The sequence below is a fragment of the Ammospiza caudacuta genome, chromosome 22 (assembly GCF_027887145.1).
Source record: "Ammospiza caudacuta isolate bAmmCau1 chromosome 22, bAmmCau1.pri, whole genome shotgun sequence".
Lineage (NCBI taxonomy): Eukaryota > Metazoa > Chordata > Aves > Passeriformes > Passerellidae > Ammospiza > Ammospiza caudacuta.
In genome coordinates, this window is record NC_080614.1 from 5,089,203 (window position 1) to 5,107,599 (window position 18,397).

The window sequence follows — 18,397 nt, forward strand, 5'->3', positions numbered from 1 at the left end:
CCTGTGTGCAGCCCACTGCCCACAGATCAGCCCCTCTGTACAGCCCACCCTGCACGGCCCAGCTCTCACACAGCCCCTGGACATTGCAGTACACAGAGAGCCCTGCCAGCGCTGGCACAGCCTGGCACAGCACAGCACGCATGGCATGGCATGGCACAGCAGGCCACGGCATGGCACAGCAGAGCACGGGGCTGTACATGTGGCACATGTGTCACAGGACATGTCCCACGGCATGGTGATCCCTGACACATGGGTGTGACACCCATGGCACCCCCATGATGGTGACAGACCCCTGCCATGGCACAGAGCCGGGCACAATGTCCCAGCACAGTGTGGCACCCCAGCACAGTGACACACCCCTGCCATGGCACAGTGCCACAGTGCCCCCAGCACAGTGTGGCACCCCCATGATGGTGACACACCCCTGCCATGGCACTGTGCCACAATGCCCCCAGCATGGCACCCCCAGCATGGTGACACACTCTTGCCATGGCACAGTGCTACAATGTCCCCAGCACAGTGCCACAATGTCCCCAGCACAGTGTGGCACCCCTAGCATGGTGACACACCCCTGCCATGGCACAGAGCAGGGCACAATGCCCCCAGTACTGTGGCACTCCCATCATGGCGACAGATCCCTGCCCTGGCACAACCTACCATGGCACAGTGCCACAATGTCCCCAGCTCAGCGTGGCACCCCAGCACGGTGACACACCCCTGCCATGGCACAGTGCCACAATGTCCCCAGCTCAGCGTGGCACCCCAGCACGGTGACACACCCCTGCCATGTCACCCCACGGTGCCCCCAGCCCAGCCCCCCCACCCTGGGGCTCTCCACCACCCAGCCCCTTCTCTCCAAATCCTTTATTGCCGATCCCAGCCCCCCGCACTGGGATTCCCTGGAAGCACAGGACCGAGAGCAGCAGGCGCAACGCCAGACCCTGCCCAGCACCGGCACCAGTTCCTGGAGTGGGGGAACACCCGCCAGGGCCGGGGGGGACACCCCAAAACCCCCCCTAGATACGGACGGTGTTGATCCGCAGCGGCTGCACGTTCTTGCCGTTGGCGTGGCTCTGGCCAGGGCTGAAATAGGAGCACAGCTTGCCGGGAAACCTCTCCCTGAAGGTGTAGAGCCAGGACATGTCGTCGGCGTTGTAGAAGATGAGCAGCCCCTTGTCGTAGTCCAGGAAGACGCCCACCTTCTCCAGCTTGCCCTTGACGTTGAGCCGCGTCCAGGGCTCGGTGCAGGCGCTGTACTGGTTCCCGTCGTGCATCACGATGCAGTAGAAGCCGCGGCTGGGCTGGATCTGGATGCTGCCCTTGCGGGTGACGGCCTCGTGGGCCAGGCCGATCATCCACTGGGTTTTTTCGGACACCACCACCTCCCAGTAGTGCACGCCGGCCCCGAAGGCCTCGGCGCCCAGCACCGACACCTCGACGTCGAAGCGGCGCGGCGAGTCCTGCAGCGGCTGCGGGTGCAGGTTGCCGTAGGCCACGATGGTGCAGTCGTCCGACAGGATGAGGCGGTGGTGGGCAGTGCCAGGGTCCAGGGTCAGCGCTGCTGGCACTGCCACAGCAGGGACGGGGGGGGAACGAGGGTTAGTGCAGCCCTGGAGACAGCCCAGGTGCCACCGGGGTGACGAGCGGCACGGGGAGGTCAGCAGGGTGGTCTTGTGCTCATCCCTCACTGGGGTGTTCTGTCCTCATGCTCATCCCTTGTCAGTGATGTTCCCCATCCCTGCTCCTCATCACTCATGTCCCAGACCCTTTGGAGCAATGTCCCCATCCCTTGTCAGTGATGTTTCCCGTCCCTGCTCCTCATCACTGATGTCCCAGACCCCTGGCAGCAATGTCCCCATCCCTTGTCAGTGACATCCTGTTCCCTCTCAGGTGATGTCCCCTTCTTCATCCTTGACTGGGGTGTACTGTCCTCAGTGGTGTCCCCTGTCCCTCACTGCTGTGTGTCTGCTCCTCATCACTGATGTCCCAGACCCCTGGTAGCAATGTCCCCATCCCCTGTCAGTGACATCCTGCTCCCTCCCAGATGACGTCCCCTTCCCCATCCCTCACTGAGGTGTTCTATCTTCATGCTCATCCCTTGTCAGTGATGTCCCCTGTCCCTCACTGCTACGTCCCTGCTCTTCATCACTGATACCCCAGACCCTTGGCAGCAATGTCCCCATCTCTTGTCAGTGATGTCCCCTGTCCCTCGCTGGTGTGTCCCTGCTCTTCACCACTGATGTCCCAGACCCTTGGCAGCAATGTCCCCATCCCTTGTCAGTGACATCCTGCTCCCTCCCAGACGACGTCCCCTTCCCCATCCTTCACTGGGTCTCCTGTCCTCATGCTCATCCCTTGTCAGTGATGTCCCCTGTCCCTGACTGGTGTGTCCCTGCTCATCACTGATGTCCCAGACCCTTGGCAGCAATGCTGCAAGGGCTGCACTAACCCTCGTCTCCATCCCTTGTCAGTGACATCCCATTCCCTCCCAGGTGGTATTCCCTTCCCCATCCCTCACTGGGGTGTCCTGTCCCCATGCTCATCCCTTGTCTCAGAATCACACAATGATGAGGTTGGAAGAGACCTCCAAGATCACTGAGTCCAACCTGTGCCCTAACACCTCAACCAGACTCTAGCACCAAGTGCCATGTCCAGCCTTTTTAAGCACATCCAGAGATGGTGATTCTACCACCTGCCTGGGAAGAGCATTCCAGTGCTTTATTATTCTTTTGGTGAAAATTTTTTCCTAATATCCAACCTACACCTTCCCTGATGTAGCTCAAGACTCTGGTTCTGTCAGTGCTGCCTGGTGGAAGAGACCAACCCCACCTGTCTGCAACCTCCCTTCAGGAATGGACTGAAAGGATCCTAGAAGAACTACCCAAAGAGCTTTCCAAAGAATCTTGGAAGAACCTCCCCAAAAAACCCAAACCTCCCTTCAGGAATTGTAGAGAGCAATACGGTCACCTCTAAGCCTCTTGTCCAGGCTGAACAACCCCAGCTCCTCAGTGATGTTCCCTGTCCCTCACTGGTGTGTCCCTGCTCCTCATCACTGACACCCCGGACCCTCAGCAGCAATGTCCCCATCCCCTGTCAGTGACATGTGATGTCCCCTTCCCCATCCCTCACTGGTGTGTTCCTGTCCCCGGTGACCTCCCCATCCCTTTCCACTCCCCCATCCCCATGTCCTCACCAGGATGGATGTCCTGGAAGAGGGATTTCCAGATGGTGTACTGCAGTGGGCCCATGTACTTGGAGGTGGGGAAGTCCTCATAGGTCAGGTTGGTCTCGTGGATCTTCCCCTTCAGCCTGTGGAGAAGAACACTGCTGTGTGATGTCAGAGCTTGCCTCAGTTTCCCAATCCTTCCCCAGGTGCCAATCACCTCTCCTTTCCCCCTCCCTTGCCCCTGCTGAGTGCTGTCTGTCAATCCTGGCATTCCAGAAGGGATTGGCAGAGTTCAAAAGATGCCTTTCAGCCCTGGGAGACATTGGGCCATCCAGGTGTCATTTGTCCCCTGAGACTCGCCCCCCTTACCTGGTTGGTGGGATCCCTATCCCTTCCCTGCCCCTCTCCCCAGGGTTAAAAGGAGCAGCAACCACGGGCTCAGGGAGTTCTGTTGGAGCTGGTGCTGCATTCAGAGGCCTGTGGGCCAGAATGAAGCTCTGGATCCAAACCCTCCATCAGAACTGACTCCTTTCCTTCACCATCACCTCAAAGCTTCTCCACCAGAGGTAAACCTGAGGACCAGACCCTGTTATGGGGAAAAGCTCTATCCCACCACCACCAGAGCTCCTGCATGCCTGGACTTGTCCCAGGTGCCCAGCTGCAATAGCCAGCTGGCCAAAGGTGTCTCTGAAGTGAAACCACCACACATCCAGCTAGCCAAAGGCGTCTGAGGTGAAACCACCACACATCCAGCTAGCCAAAGGTGTCTCTGAGGTGAAAACACCACACACCCAGCTAGCCAAAGGCGTCTGAGGTGAAATCACCACACACCCAGCTAGCCAAAGGCATCTCTGAGGTGAAACACAACACATCCAGCTTAGCCAAAAGTGTCTCTGAGGTGAAACACCACACATCCAGCTTAGCCAAAGGTGTCTCTGAGGTGAAACCACCACAGTTTCCACCTTTGGTTGAGCAGCAAGGGCCAGACGAGCCCAGGCACGTTCCACCTGGCCATATGGGTATTAATTCCAATAAAAACACACGGTACGGAGGCAGGGGTGACACGGGTGACACCGCCACCCCCTCACCACCACCCACCTCTCGGAGAGGGACGCCACCCCGGCCAGGAAGACGTGTTTGTCGGCCTCGGCCAGGCGCTCCTGCAGGATCTGGGTGCCCTCCTGGACCTTGCGCAGCTGCTGGCTGTAGCGCTGGATCTTGTGCTCGATGTCGCTGAGCGTGCGCGCCGTGTCGGCCTCCAGCTCCTCCAGCATGGCCTTCTGCCGCTCGCGCAGCAGCCGGTGCAGCCGCTCAAACGCCTCCCCGATGGTCCCCCGCAGGCTCTTGGCTGAGGACTTGGGGTGCAAAGGGGGGTTAGGGGTGCACAAAGATCGGCTGGTCAGGCCAGGAGGTCCTTAATCCCCCAAGTGAATGTCTACAAGGGTATCGGAGCAGGGAGTTCCACGGGATGCAAGGGTGGGTTTGGGAGTGTGTGCTTAAAGAATGGACTGAGAGGATGCTGGAAGAAGTACCCAAAGAGCTTTTCAAAGAAGCCTAGGAGAACTTTCCCAAAAAGCCTAAAAGAACCCTAGGAGAACCTCCTCAAAAAAACTGAAAGAAGCCTAGGAGAACCTCCCCAAAAAACCCTAAAAGAAGCCTAGGAGAACCTCACAAAGAACCCTAAAGTAACCCTAAAGGAACCTTCTGAAGAACCTAAAAAGCACCTCAAGGAATCTCCCCAAGAAACCTAAAAGAACCCCTAGGAGAACCTCCCCAAAAAACCATAAAAGAACCCTAGGAGAACCTCCCCAAAAAAAACCCTAAAAGAAGCTTAGGAGAACCTCCCAAAAAAAACCAGAAAGAACCCTACAAGAACCTCCCCAGAAAAAAAACTTAATAGAACCCTAAAAAAAACTCCTGAAAGAACAAACAAAACACTAAAAGAACCTTCACAAGAACTTAAAAGAACCTCCCAAAGATCCTAAAAAAGCGCCTTAAGGAATCTCCCCAAGAAACCTAAAAGAACCCTAGGAGGGCCTCCCCAAAAAAAACCTAAAAGAACCTTAGAAGAACCTCCCCAAAAAACCTAAAAGAACTCTAGAAGAACTTCCCCAAAAAAACCTAAAAGAACCCTAGGAGAACCTCCCCAAAAAAACTAAAAGAACCCTAGGAAAACCTCCCTAAAAAAAACCATAAAAGAACCCTAGGAGAATCTCCCAAAAAACCCTAAAAGAACCCTAGGAGAACCTCCCCAAAAAAACCTAAAAGAACCTTAGAAGAAACCTCTCAAAAAAAAAACCTTACAAAGAACCCCTCAAGAACCCTAAAGTAACCCTAAAAGAACCTTCTGAAGAACCTAAAAGAACCTCCCAAAGATCCTAAAAAAGCACCTTAAGGAATCTTCCCAAGAAACCTAAAAGAACCCTACAAGAACCTTCCAAAGAACCTTAAAACAATCTCCAAAAGAACCCTGAAAAAAACTCACAAAAATTTATGGAGGTCTTAAAAGAATTCTTAAAGAACCTTTAAAGAGATCTTTTAGGAAGCCTAAAAAAAACCCTAAAATCCTCTAAAATTCCTCAAATTACACCTTAAAACCCCCTTAAAAAAAAAAAAAAAACCCGGAAACCAAAACTAAAAAAAAAAAAAACAAAAACCTAAAAAGCCCCACCTCACTTGCTGGTGGGGACGGGGAGAAAATTGAACCTCACTGGACACTGAACCCCTGAGTGAAGAGATAATTAATTAAATTAATTAAAAAGATAAATCAAAGCAGCCCTGCAGGAAATTACAGAGGGATGAGCAGCCCCATTGGGGGACCACAGAAGGAAAAAATGGGGGAAATCCAGGAAATTGTCCAGTTTGGAGTGTTTGGAAGCTCCAAAAGCAGGCTGGTGAGGGTCAGGGTTGGGGTGTCATTGGGGTGGCAATGAGGTTGACCCCAATTCTGCTTTGGGGGGCTGTGAAGGGCTGGGGGGAAAAGAGAGGGTCCCCAGGGTTCCCAGGGGTGACAGTGGTGTCCTCACACGTACCTTGGTCTCAGCCAGCTGCTTCTTGAGGAGCTGCAGGGCTTCTGTGTGGCCACGCTCGCTCTCCTGCAGCCCCTGGAGCTGCTCCTTCAGCTCCCGCTGGGGACAGGAGGGAAAACCCAGAAATTGGTGATTTGGGGCAAAAAAGGGATCCCACAGGGAGCTTTCCCACCCAAACCAGCCATGGGGTTATGGGGCTGTGGGATGGCCAGGTTATGGGTGGCCTCTGTGGGATGAGGGTCCTGCCTGGGGTGGGGGTGACAGGTCCTGGATTGGAAGGTCCTGGATTGGGGGACAGCTCAGCCATGGGGGGATTTGGGGGTTCCCAAAGATTCCCAGTGGGGATGGAGAAGGGGGATCCCAGGGGGATAACGTGTGGAGCAGTGTGGAGGGATGGAGGGATGAATGGATGATGGATGGATGATGAATGGAGGGATGGAGGGATGGATGGAGGGATGGATGGATGGATGGATGGATGGATGGATGGATGGATGGATGGATGGATGGATGGATGGATGGAGGGATGGAGGGAGGGATGGATGGATGGATGGGGCTGACCCCAACACAGACAAAAGGACTGTGGGAACAGACAGACTGGAGGAAGGCATGGAGCTGATCCCAGTGAGGAGAGGAGGAGGGAGTGACAGACAGACAGACAGAAGGGAGCCGTGGCACTGACTCCAATAGGGAAAAGAAGGAATACAGGGAAATACAGGGTTCAGGGACACGTGGGCAGGAGGAAGTCACAGGAGTGACCCCCATGGAGGGGTGCACAGACAGACTGATGGGGAAATGCATGGGACTGACCCTGACAAGAAAATAATTGGTGCAGGGACACAGGGACAGACAGGAAAACAGCACAAGGATGACCCCCACAGGGACAGGAGGGTTTCAGGGACAGACAGAATGACAGGACGTGGGCACAGGGCTGACCCTGAGAAGGAAAAGCAGTACAGGGACAGAGGGACTGGAAGAAGCCACAGGAAGAAGCCTCTGCTTCCATAATGAGTGTCTGGCAGGAGCAGGGACAGGACCAGTGGCCTCACAGAGTGACACCAGCCTGGAGGGGACCCCAGGGACCATGTGGGGTCTCAGGGCAGGCAGTGGGAGCAGTGGTCCTGGTGCTGGGGCTGTCCCTGTCACCCTCAGAGCACTCACAGTGCTGTGACCCTAAAGGTGACAGATGGGGTGCAGGGACAGATAGACATACAGAAAGAAGGCACGGGGCTGCCCCTGATAGGGAAAAGGAGTGCAGGGATGGAAGAAGGGGTGCAAGGACAGAAGAAAGGGTGCAGGGACAGGCACATGGGAGGAAGCCACAAGACCGATGCCCATGGGCTCAGGATGGGCACAGGGACAAAAGGGAAGGGCACAACCACAGATGTGAGAGGGACCAGGTGGACACAGCAGCCCCAAGGAGCCACCTGGGGCAGGGAACCCCACAGGGACCTGTGATGGTGTTCACAGGGGTCTGAGGATGAGGGAAGAGACGAGGATCTGACTCCATGTTTCAGAAGGCTTGATTTATTATTTTATGATATATATTATATTAAAGCTGTACTAAAAGAATAGGAGAAAGGATTTCATCAGAAGGCTGGCTAAGAATAGAACAGGAAAGAATCATAACAAAGGCTGGGCTGTGATTGGCCATTAATTAGAAACAACCAACATGGGCCAATCACAAATGCACCTGTTGCATTCCACAGCAGCAGATAACCATTGTTTACATTTGGTTCCTGAGCCCTCTCAGATTCTCAGGAGGACAAACCCTAAGGAAAGGATTTTCCATAAAGGATGTCTGTGACAGGGACCCACCTGCAGCTCCTCAAAGGCGTCATCCACGTTGGTGACCTGGTGCTGCTCGTGCACGGCCGGCTCGTCGCAGAAGAAGCAAACCACGGCGCGGTCGGTGAGGCAGAAGAGCTTCACCTTCTCGTGGTCCTTGCAGGGGAAGGGGCTGCGCTGGGCGCCCAGGATGGCGTCCAGGGGGAAGGCGCTGTAGCGCTCCACGATGTTGGCCAGCTTGAGGCTGGGCGCCAGCGTGGGCTCGGGGAAGGTGCGGCGGCACTCGGGGCAGTCGCGCGTGCCCTGCGGCTCCTGGCGCACCCAGTGCTCCGTGATGCAGCGGCGGCAGAAGTAGTGCTCGCAGCCCAGCCCCACCGGGTCCTGGTAGATGCTCAGGCAGATGGAGCACAGCAGCTCGTCCTTGAGGCTGCAGGCCATGGCTGGGGCTGCGGAGAGGATAAATGGGGTCAGGGGGGGGCCAGGGAGGCTGGGGACAGGGGTACGGGGTTAGGGGAGAGAGGCACGGGGTAAGGGGCATGATGTTAGTGGGTGCTGGGAGAGGGGTACACAGGGTGAGAAAAGAGGGGCACGGGGTTAGGGGGACTGGGGAGAGGGGCACAGGGTTAGGGGAGAGGGGCATGGGGTCAGGGGGGCTGGGAAGAGGGGCACACAGGGTCGGGGGGTGTTGGGAGAGGGGCACACGGGGTCAGGGGAGAGGGGCATGGGGTTAGGGGCGGCTGGGGAGAGGGGCAAGGGTCAGGAGGTGCTGAGGAGAGGGGCATGGGGTCAGGGGTGATGGGAGGGCGGCTGGGGTTAGGGCAGCTGGGAGAGGGGCACACAGGGTCAGGGGAGAGGGGCACGGGGTTAGGAGGAGCTGGGGACAACAGCACAGGGTCAGGGGGGGACCAGGGAGAGGGGGCATGGGGTTAGGGGGGCTGCAGAGAGGGGCACAGGGCTAGGAGGGACCAGGGAGAGGGGCACAGAGTCAGGGGGGGCTGGGGAGAGGGGCATGGGGTCGGGAGGGCACTGGGGATAACAGCATGGGGTCAGGGGGGCTGGGGAAAGGGTAAACAGGGTCGGGGGGCTGGGGAGAGGGGCAAACAGGGTCAAGGGGGCACTGGGGAGAGGGGCACACGGGGTCAAGGGGAGAGAGGCACACAGAGTCAAGGGTGCAGGGTTAGGGACATGGGGTCAGGGGGGGCTGGGGACAACAGCATGGGGTCAGGGGGGCCAAGAAGAGGAGCACGGAGTCAGGGGGGGCTGCAGAGAGGGACACAGGGTGAGGGGACCTGGAAAGACTGGTACCGGGTCAGGGGGGGCTGGGAAGAGGGGGATGGGGTTAGGGGGGCTGGGGAGAGGGACATGGGGTTAGGGTGAATGGGGGATTGTGGGGAGGGGGACCATGGGGGAACAAGGTGAATGGGGGGCTTTGGGTGGAGGAGAGAGGATGAATGAGGGGAGGGGGTAAAAGGGGGGCTTGGGGTAGAAGCAGTTGTGGGGGAGAGGGTGAGTGAAGGCCTCGGGTTGATAGGGAAAGGGTGAATGAGAGGGTTTGAGGTGGGAAGGTAAAAGGGATGGGGGGAGGTTGAAGGTGGAGAGGGTGAGTGGAGGCCTTGGGATGAAGGTGAGAAGAATGGGAGCTTGGGAGGGTGAGCAGAGGGCTCGGGGTGGGAAGAGGCTGGGGGAAAAGTTGTAGGGGGAAAGGCTCAATGAGGGTTTGGGGTGGGAGGAAGTTAAGGGTGAGAGAGTGAGCGGGGGCTTGAGGGGGTGAATGGGGATTGATGGGGAGGGCATAAGTGGGGGGACTTGGGGTGGGGAGAAATGGGGGAGTAGGGAAGAGGATAATGATAATAAGGGGGATGGGGATCAGGTGGGAATGGGGGGTGCAGGGTTTGTAATGGGGGGCAAGGTGGGGGTCAGGATGCAAGGGGGGCTGAAGGGGCTGCAGTTGGGGAAATGGGAGTGTCAGGAGGCAATAAGGGGCTGGAGGATTTACAAAGGGGGGAACAGAGGGGGTCAGGATGCAATTGGGGGTGCTCAGAGGGTCTCACTGTGGGGAATGGATCAGGCCACAACAGGAGGATGTAGGGTTACAATGGGGGACCAAGCTGCAACAGGGTTGCAGTGCAGGGAGGGGGAACTGGGGGGTCAGGATACAATGGGTGGGGGGGCTGGAGGGGTTACATTAGGAGATTAGGATGCAACGCGGATAACGGGAGCATCAGGATGTAGTTGGGCGGATTTGGGATAGATCAGAGCAATGCTGGGAGAGGACACAATAGGGTTGCAATAGGAGCGAAGCTGGGGGCGAATCAGATACAGAGCATGGTCTGACAGGGGCACCGGGGGTACCGGGGATATTGGGGAGTGGGGCTGAGCCTGCAGAGTGCTGGGGGGCAGGGATGGGGCTGAATGAGGGGCACAGGGGCGGGTGGGGCTGAGGCTGGGTTGGGGTCCGGGGCTGAGGCTGGGTTGGGGTCTGGGGCTGAGGCTGGGTCTGGGGTTGGGGGTCCGGGGCTCAGGCTGGCTCTGGGCAGTCAGGATTAAGGCTGGATTTGAGCTGCTCGGGTTCAGGCCGGATTTGGGGGCCGTGACGAGGCTGCCCGAGGCGGGCTCGGGGCTGAGGGTGGATTTGGGGGGCTCGGGGCTGGGGTTGCAACGGAGCCTCGCGTTCGAGCCGCCCCCCGCTCGCGGCCGAGCCCGGGTTCGAGACCGGTCCCCGCCAACCCCGTCCGATGCCACCCGCGCCTCCCTCAGCCGCCGGCGCTGGTGCCCTCACCCAGCCGGTGCCCGGTGCTGCTCTGGTGCCGTGCTCCGGTGCCGGTGCCGCTGGGATCGCTGTCCCGCCGCCGCCTCAAGAGCGGCCCCGCCGCGACGGGCCGGGGGTGGGCGAGCGAGAGGGGGCGCGGCCGCGCTGCACTTCCTGCCCGCCCCCCCCGCGCCCACAGTGGGCCCGCCCCCACCCCATTGTCCCCCGCGCGGCGCGGCCTCGCCGGCGCGTACCATCGCCGCCCGCGGGGGGGCGCTTAAAGGGGCCACGGCCAAGGCAGCCGTGTGCTGTCCGTCTGTCCGGACAGCCGGCCACTGACCCTTCCCCATCCTGATCTAAAGCCCTTTTTCTATCCCTGTCTGTCCCTCTGTCCATCCCTTTCTCTTCTACTCAGCTATTTCCCTGTCCAGCCCTTGATCCATCCATTTGTCCGTCAGTCGTTCTGTCCCTCTGTCCTCTGATCTTTCCATCCATCCTTCCACCTAGCTCTCGGTCCCCTGTCCAACCTTCTTCCCTTCCAGACCTTAATCTCTCTATCCATCCATTCATCTGTCCTGTCCCTCTCTCCACCCATCTGTCCATGCACCCATCTCTCTGTCCATCCCTCTGTCCAATCATCCATGCCTCCCATTGTGCATCCCTCTACCCACTCCTCCCTCCCTCTGGCCCTCCATCAATCCCTCCAGATCTCCTTGTTATCCTGTCCACCCATTTCCCCATGCGGTCCTTAAAACCTTCATCCATCCATTTGTCCATGTCCCTGGACTCTCATCCATCCATCCATCCATCCATCCATCCATCCATCCATCCATCCATCCATCCATCCATCCATCCATCGCTTGCTCTCCCATCCACCCATTTCTCTTATTCCTCTGTCTCTCCATTTGTTTATCCATCCTGTCTATCCTTCCTGTACTCCTGCCCCTCTATCCCTCTCTTCCTCCCAGTTTTCTGTACCTACCAGTGACCAGAGCCAGGTGACCCCACAGCTGACACAGACAAACCTATTGCTGAGACAACACTGCTTTCCCCCCAAACCTACTGCTGAGAGAACATTGCTTTCTCCCCAAACCTATTGCTGAGAGAACACCGCTTTCACCCCAAATGTACCCATTTAGTCAAAAATTGCAGAGAGGAGTTTTGGGTGGCAGATATCTGCTGTGTCATCACCATGCTTGGCCATGGTGGGACCAGTTGGGACCAGTGGCAGCACTGCCTGCCCCATAATGACATTTCTACCCCCTGGGATCCCCAGGGATCCTTAACTCCCCACTTGAGGAACCCGAGAGACAAAGAAGGAGCCCTGGGGTGGGGGTAAGGGGGGCTGGAGGATGGAGGGAGCAGTGGGGAAGGGGACACAGTTCCTGAGGGCAAGTTGAGCTGCATATTTGGGAAGAGGCGTGACTGCCTGGCCAACAGCCAACAGGAACAAACTGCTTGGTTTTCACTGCTGGATCACCCCCTCCCACTGCTGGCACCCCCTTGCCTCCCCCCAAACCCAGGTACACCCCATATCCCATTTATCCCCATCCCCTTCCAGGGAATCCGCTCTGCTCCTCTTCCTGCTAGGCCCCAAAAGCTTGGAAACAGCTAAAAAAATATAACAAACCCACATGGTGTTGTTTTTTTTCCTGCTTGTTTTCCTGCTTTAGGAATTCAGGTCATGTCTCCCCTCTGGGACCCTCTGGGGACTGAGGAACAGCTGGAATGGTATCAAATAACCATGGAAAGAAGGAAAAATCATTTTTTCACCCCAGATTCAGATTCAGGGCTAGAGGATCCCATCCCATGTAGTTAATGAGTTATTTAATTGTACCCTAAGCATTTGGGTGAAATTTCCAGGAATTTGGGGCAATGGAGAGCATCATCCCAACTGGAGCACGTGGCACTCAGCCAGCACTGCCAACACTCACCCTGGCGGATCATTGGGCAACGAAGGGAAACCACAGCGTGGTTTGGGCAAACAGGGAAATTAATCCCAGTTAATTAGTAAATTGGCTTTGTTACCTCCTGGTAAACCCTGTGTGAGCCAGGGGGGCTGCACCATGCCTTGATTCCCAATCTTTTTACGGGATACACGGCCCTTCCCTGCTGCGGTTCCAGCAGGCTGGAGGATCCCACAATGTGGCAAGAGCCTGGGTGATGCGGCCAAGCCGGCGGGCAGGGAAAAACCTGTCTGTGCTCCCCACGTGTGCTGCGTGTGCCGGGAATGCCGGTGGCAAGGGAGGGAGGCCCCGAGGAGCCGGCGGTGCTGGAATGTTCCCCCTGGCCGCCGGCGGCATGGGCACGCCGGGACGTGCCTGCTCCGGCTCTTGGCGCGTGTGAGTCCATCCTGGCACGGAAATCCATCCCTGCTGGAGTGCCGGGAGCACCCTGGAGTGCTCCACCCCGCTGGGTTTCATCCCAACCTTGTTGGTGGACCCCCCTTTCCTGAGGAGGATGCTGCACTCCTCCATAGAGGAAGCAGGAAGCCGCCCCACACCGCCAGTTCTCATCTCCGCAGTGCTTTGCAAACAGTAACTAATTAATCCTAATTAACTCGTTACCTAATTAGAGCCCAAGGGCTCTCCCCTTTGCAGGGAGATGGGAAATTCTGGCACCTCAGGGGATTTTTTTTTTTTCCAGCCCAAAACCTCCATGTTTGCTTCACACCAGCATCAGACTGTGCCCTTTGTACTCTCCATCGCTGCCAATCCAGGGAGAAAAACCTACTTTTTGGGGTTGCTAATGCCAAGAAGCCTGGAATGAACTTTTTCCCTCATGTGGATAGCTGGCACTGGGAATACTGGCATCCCTAATGCCTGCTGTGCCCACCCATCCCAGGGGAGCCCACTCTGGTAGGTGCTTTCAACCACGTTTTTATGTAAAACAAGGGATTTTTGGGGAAGGAAACAAGTAGGTGGGTGGGATGAAGGTGTTTCCCAAAGAATTCCCTTTCCATGGGAGTGCCACAGGCTTTGGGAACACTGGAAAAGTTCTAGAGGATCCCAGTGTCACCACTCAAGGACCACATTTCTCACCAGAAAATCCCAGTTTGAAACCCATAGAATGGAAACCCATAAAAATCTCCTTTTCTCTGCTGAGCCTGCCGAAGATCCTGTATGGATCTGGTGCTGGTGGAATGGGAAGGACACACTGCTCTGTGGAGGTCTAACAGCCCTGTGGCTTTGCAGAAACCCTGTGGTGGTGATTCCAGCATGATTTCCTTCCACTCCCACCTTCTGCTCCTTTTAATCGTGGTTGGATCTATCCTGGGAGCAAAACCAGCCTTGGAATCATATTTTTTTTCAGCAGGCAAGCACTAATTTCCTTCATTTTCCAGCCTCTGGGATGGAGCTGGGCATGGGTTTTGTTGTTCTTCTTTTTTTTTTTTTTTCTTTCCTTGCATACCAACCACCTTCCCAGGAAAGGGGCCCCTTTCCCACACCCAAGATTAATCCACCCAAAGTAGAGTTGGAAAAAAAGCCTGGAGTGTCACTTCTCCCAGCCAGTCCCAACAAGGAAAATCCCAGGAGATGTTCGCCAATCCTTGGTGGATCCCACAAGTTCAGCAGTGACCCACGCCATCTCCTCCCAGTGCAGATTTGGGATTGGATAACTCCACTGCCCCTGCAAAAAAAAAATCAGAAAATGCCTAAATTGGTGCCGAGGTTTAAAACCACCAGTTTCTTCATCACAGGGAAAAAAAATCCCACAGCAGAAGTGAAAGCCCTGATGGAAATTAACCCAGAGAGGGTGAAATCAGACATTAGGGAAGCTCTGGGGGGATCCAGGCCCTCCCAGTGTTCCATTTTTGGGTGGCAACTTCTGGGTGTCAATATCCGAAAATCAGATAAAAAGGGAGTTTTGGAGCTGCTGGCTTAGGTTCTTGGTTGAGTTATGGATAATTAATGGATCTGGGGACCTTCCAGGATGGGGAAGTGATGGGAGACGGGGGATCCCAGCTGGAGGGTGACAGAGAATGAGGGGAGAGCCAGGGACAGGCCCAGAGGTCCCACGGGGGATGGTGCCTCTGTCCCAGCTCCATTGCTGTGGCCAGAACGTGTTCCAGGGGTTCTGACACCCCAGGCAGCTGCAAAGGGATGTCCACTCCGTGTCTTGGGTGCCCATCCCATCCCATCCTATCCCATGCCATCCCATGCCATCCCATGCCATCCCATGCCATCCCATCCCATCCCATGCCATCCCATCCCATCCCATCCCATCCCATCCCAAATCCTTTCCCATTTCCCACCTCTCTCAGAGGCACCATTTCCTTTCAGGACATCCTTCTCCTCTCCATCCTCCTCTGTAACAGAACATTTTGGGAAAACATGACAAAGAGCCTTAATTTTTTGTTTGTTTGTTTTTTTAAAGTAATTTTAAAAGTGAAAACTCAGAAGCTCTAGGGTAAATCCCTTGGACCTAGGAGAAGAGGAATGGATGGGATTTGCCCCACTCTTCCTTCCCCTGTGTGCAGTGTCTGTGGATTTAGGGAGCTGCAAGAGACCCACAGAGGAGCTGGGGGGACCCTGAGTTTGGGGGAGACCCCGAGAGGGGCTGGACACCCCTGGGAAATGTTGGGGATCCTCAGGGTGATGAGGAGGACTGGGGATGTCCCTGATGGGGCTGTGGAGCCTCACAGAGGGGCTGAGGGTGGCAGAGGCAGAGAGGGGGGCAGAGAGGGGGAAATTTAGGGGAATTTGGGGGATAAGAGGAACTGGGGTGCGTGGGGTATTAGGGGAACTAAGAAGGGCTGGGACCTGTGGGGGGCTGAGGAGATTTGGGGGGCTAAGGGAGTTCAGGGGGATTGAGGAGAACTGAGAGGAGCTGAGGAAAACCAAGGGGGCTGAAGAGAATCAGGAGTTGTGAGGAGATTTGTGTGGGAAATGGAGGGGTGACAGCTTGTGGGGAGCTGAGAGGAATTGGGAGCATGAGGAGCTTTTGGAGGAGCTGAGGGGAATGGGGTGGAAGAGTTTTAGGGGAGAGAAGGAGATTTTGGAGAGTCTGAGCAGATTTTGAGGAGTCTGAGGAGATTTGGGAGGCCTGAGGAGATTTTGGGGTGGTCTGAAGGGATTTGGGGACATTGAGGAGTCCTGGAGATGCTAAGGAAACTAGGGGGATGAGGAGATTTGGGGGGGCTGGAGGAGGCTGAGGAGAATGAAAGGAACTGATGGGATCTGGAGGATCTGAGGAGATCTGGGGAGTCTCTGAGATTTGGGGGTCTGAGTGAAATTGAGGATCTAGGGGGATCTGGGCATTTGAAGATCTTTGGGTGGCATAAGAGGAACTGGGGGGCTGAGGAGATTTGGAGGCTTTGAGGAGATTTTGGGGGATTCCGAGCAGATTTGGGGATGTGAGGACACTGAGAATTCCTGAAGGCGCTGAGGGAACCATGCGGTTGAGATTTGAGGGATCTGAGACTTGGCAGGGTCAGAGAACTGAGGAGATACAGGGGATTGAGGAACTTTGGGTGGGCTGAGGGAAAAGGGGTGATTGTGGAGATTTTGGGGGTACTGAGGTGAACTGAGTGGGCTGAGGAGATTTGAGTGGGCTGAGATTTGAGGGTTGCAAAAATTTGGGTAGGCTAGCGATGCTGAAGGAGTGGGGCAGGCTGAGAAGGAAGGGGAGCCGGGGGGTGAGGAGACTTGAGGCAGCTGAGGGAACCAGAGGGCTGAGGAGATTTGGGGGCCTGAGGGAACCAGGGAGCCCAGACAGGGCTGAGGGGGCTGCGGAGGTTCGGGGAGCCCTGCCGGAGCCGAGGGGACCGGCTGGATGAAGTGGTGTTGGAGGCTGAGGGAACCGGAGAGCCCCGACAGGGCTGAGGGGCCTTGGGGGGCTGCGGAGGTTCGGGGAGCCCTGCCGGGGCCGAGGGGAATGACCGGGTGAGAAGGTGTTGGAGGCTGAGGGAACCGGGGAGCCCCGATAGCGCTGAGGAGCCCCGATAGCGCTTTGGGGGGCTGTGGGTACTGAGGCGTCTTCCCGGGCCTGAGGGAATCGGGGGCTGCGGAGCTTTGGGGAGCCCTGGGGGGCTGAGGGGAGCTGAGGGGACCTGGGCAGCCAAGAGGACTTGCAGGGCTGCGGACACCGGGCACCCCTCCCGGGGCTGAGGGAGCCGGGGCTGCGGAGCTTCGCGGAGCTCTCCGGGGGCTGCGGCGGTTTCGGGGGGCTGCGGGCCCCGGGAAGCCCTTCGGGCCGGGGTGCCCCAGCCCAGCTCAGCCCAGCCCGTCCCTGGGCGGGCGGTGGCGGCGGCGGGGCCGGGCGGGCCGGAGGCGGGGGCGGCGGCGGGGGGGCGGCGCGGGGCTCCATCTTCCTCCGTGCGGCGGAGCCGGCGGGACGGCGGGGCACCATGGCTGTCGGTATAGGAAGTGTCTTTTTTTTTTTACTTTCCCCCCCTCGCTTTATTTTTTTTTCTTATATCCCTCATCCCTCCCTTTCCACCCCCCCGTTCCCTCTCCAAAACACCTCAAAACCCCCCGAAATCCCCCTCACCCCGGGGGCAAGCGGGAAAAGGGGGACCTTCACACACTCCCCCCATCCCCCCCCCGCCCCCGCGCTGCTTTTTATTCATTTTTCATCTAAATCAATATTTTAAAAAAATTTCCCTCCTTTTTTTCCCCCCTCACCGCCCCCCCTTCCCCCTCCCCTCAGCCCTGCAGAACATGGCGTCCCCGTCCTAGCGTTTTAAAAATAAGCCGGGGCTGCCATTTTTGTTTGCCTTTTGTCTGCGAATTTTAATAAAAACGTCTGAGAATGTGGGAGAGGCGGCGGATGGAGGGGGGGTGGGGGGAGCACCCAGCCGGCCCACCCCCCCTTCCCCAAACCCCCCCTTCCACCCCCATCCCCCGGCCTTTTTGTCTGGCAACCCCCCCCCCCCCTCCGCAAATCCCCTCCCAGGTTGAGGATTTCAACTTCACTTAACCAAACTTCGCCTTTTTCCACCTCTTTTTTTTTTTTTTTTTTCATTATTATCATCATTATTCCACCAACCCCCCTCCAAGCAGGAAGAAGAAGGAAAAGAGAGAGAAAAAAAAGCGGGGAAAAGAGGGGGGGGACATCGAGGAAAATACCCATTTACCAGGATTTTCCCTTTTTCTTTCCCTCTGGATGGTCTAATGGAAAAGTTAATTGCAGCCGAACGTACCTATTTTTGTGGATGTTGCATGTTTTTGGAGGGGGGGGGGTTGCTTTTTTAATGCATTCTTGGCTTTTTTTCTGACTTTTTTTGCTTACAGGAGGTGGCAGAAGCAGCGCAGGGACTGAATATTATCATTACCATCATCATAATCACCATTATTATAATTTTCACCATTTTAATTCCTTTTCTCCTTCCTCTTCTCCTCCTTTTCTTCGCTGTTTTCTGCATTAACTGGTTTTGTCTAGAAAAGTGGTCTCGCTGGCTGGAAGGTCTAATGGAGGGGGGGAGATATTTTTTTCATGGCGTTTTTGGCAGGAATGCGGCAGCTTTAGCGAGGGACCCAAATTTCTGTGGCTGTGTCCCAGAGGTCTGTCTGTCCCTCTCCAACATATATTTAGCCATATACTATTTATACATCCATAATCTCCCGGCCACGTCGGGGTCCTGGGGGGGGAGCTTAGAGCCGGCGTGGCCACAGTGATGGATTTGAACCCAGGAATGATGAATTCGATGATTTTGATTTCTTTTTC

The 18,397-nt window shown here is 56.4% G+C and overlaps 1 protein-coding gene across 1 annotated transcript; it reads right to left on the bottom strand.

Moving 5' to 3' along the window:
• Positions 1–904: 904 nt before the first annotated feature.
• LOC131567286 (E3 ubiquitin-protein ligase TRIM62) lies at positions 905–10,815 on the bottom strand. The gene is made up of 6 exons (XM_058818858.1): positions 10,760–10,815; positions 8,011–8,426; positions 6,199–6,294; positions 4,265–4,521; positions 3,194–3,309; positions 905–1,567 (listed from the first exon to the last, which is right to left on the bottom strand). Exons 2-6 carry the CDS (start codon positions 8,416–8,418, stop codon positions 1,017–1,019), a joined length of 1,428 nt encoding a protein of 475 aa, XP_058674841.1. The 5' UTR covers positions 8,419–8,426; positions 10,760–10,815; the 3' UTR covers positions 905–1,016.
• Between the last annotated feature and the right edge of the window lie 7,582 nt (positions 10,816–18,397).

Excerpts from the sequence above, each read along its gene's own strand:
- LOC131567286 (XM_058818858.1), bottom strand. The coding sequence starts at position 8,418 with ATGGCCTGCAGCCTCAAGGACGAGCTGCTGTGCTCCATCTGCCTGAGC. Across the intron at positions 4,522-6,198 it reads AGCAGCTGGCTGAGACCAAG|TCCTCAGCCAAGAGCCTGCG; the intron begins GTACGTGTGAGG and ends TTGCACCCCAAG. Across the intron at positions 3,310-4,264 it reads GTGGCGTCCCTCTCCGAGAG|GCTGAAGGGGAAGATCCACG; the intron begins GTGGGTGGTGGT and ends TCTTCTCCACAG.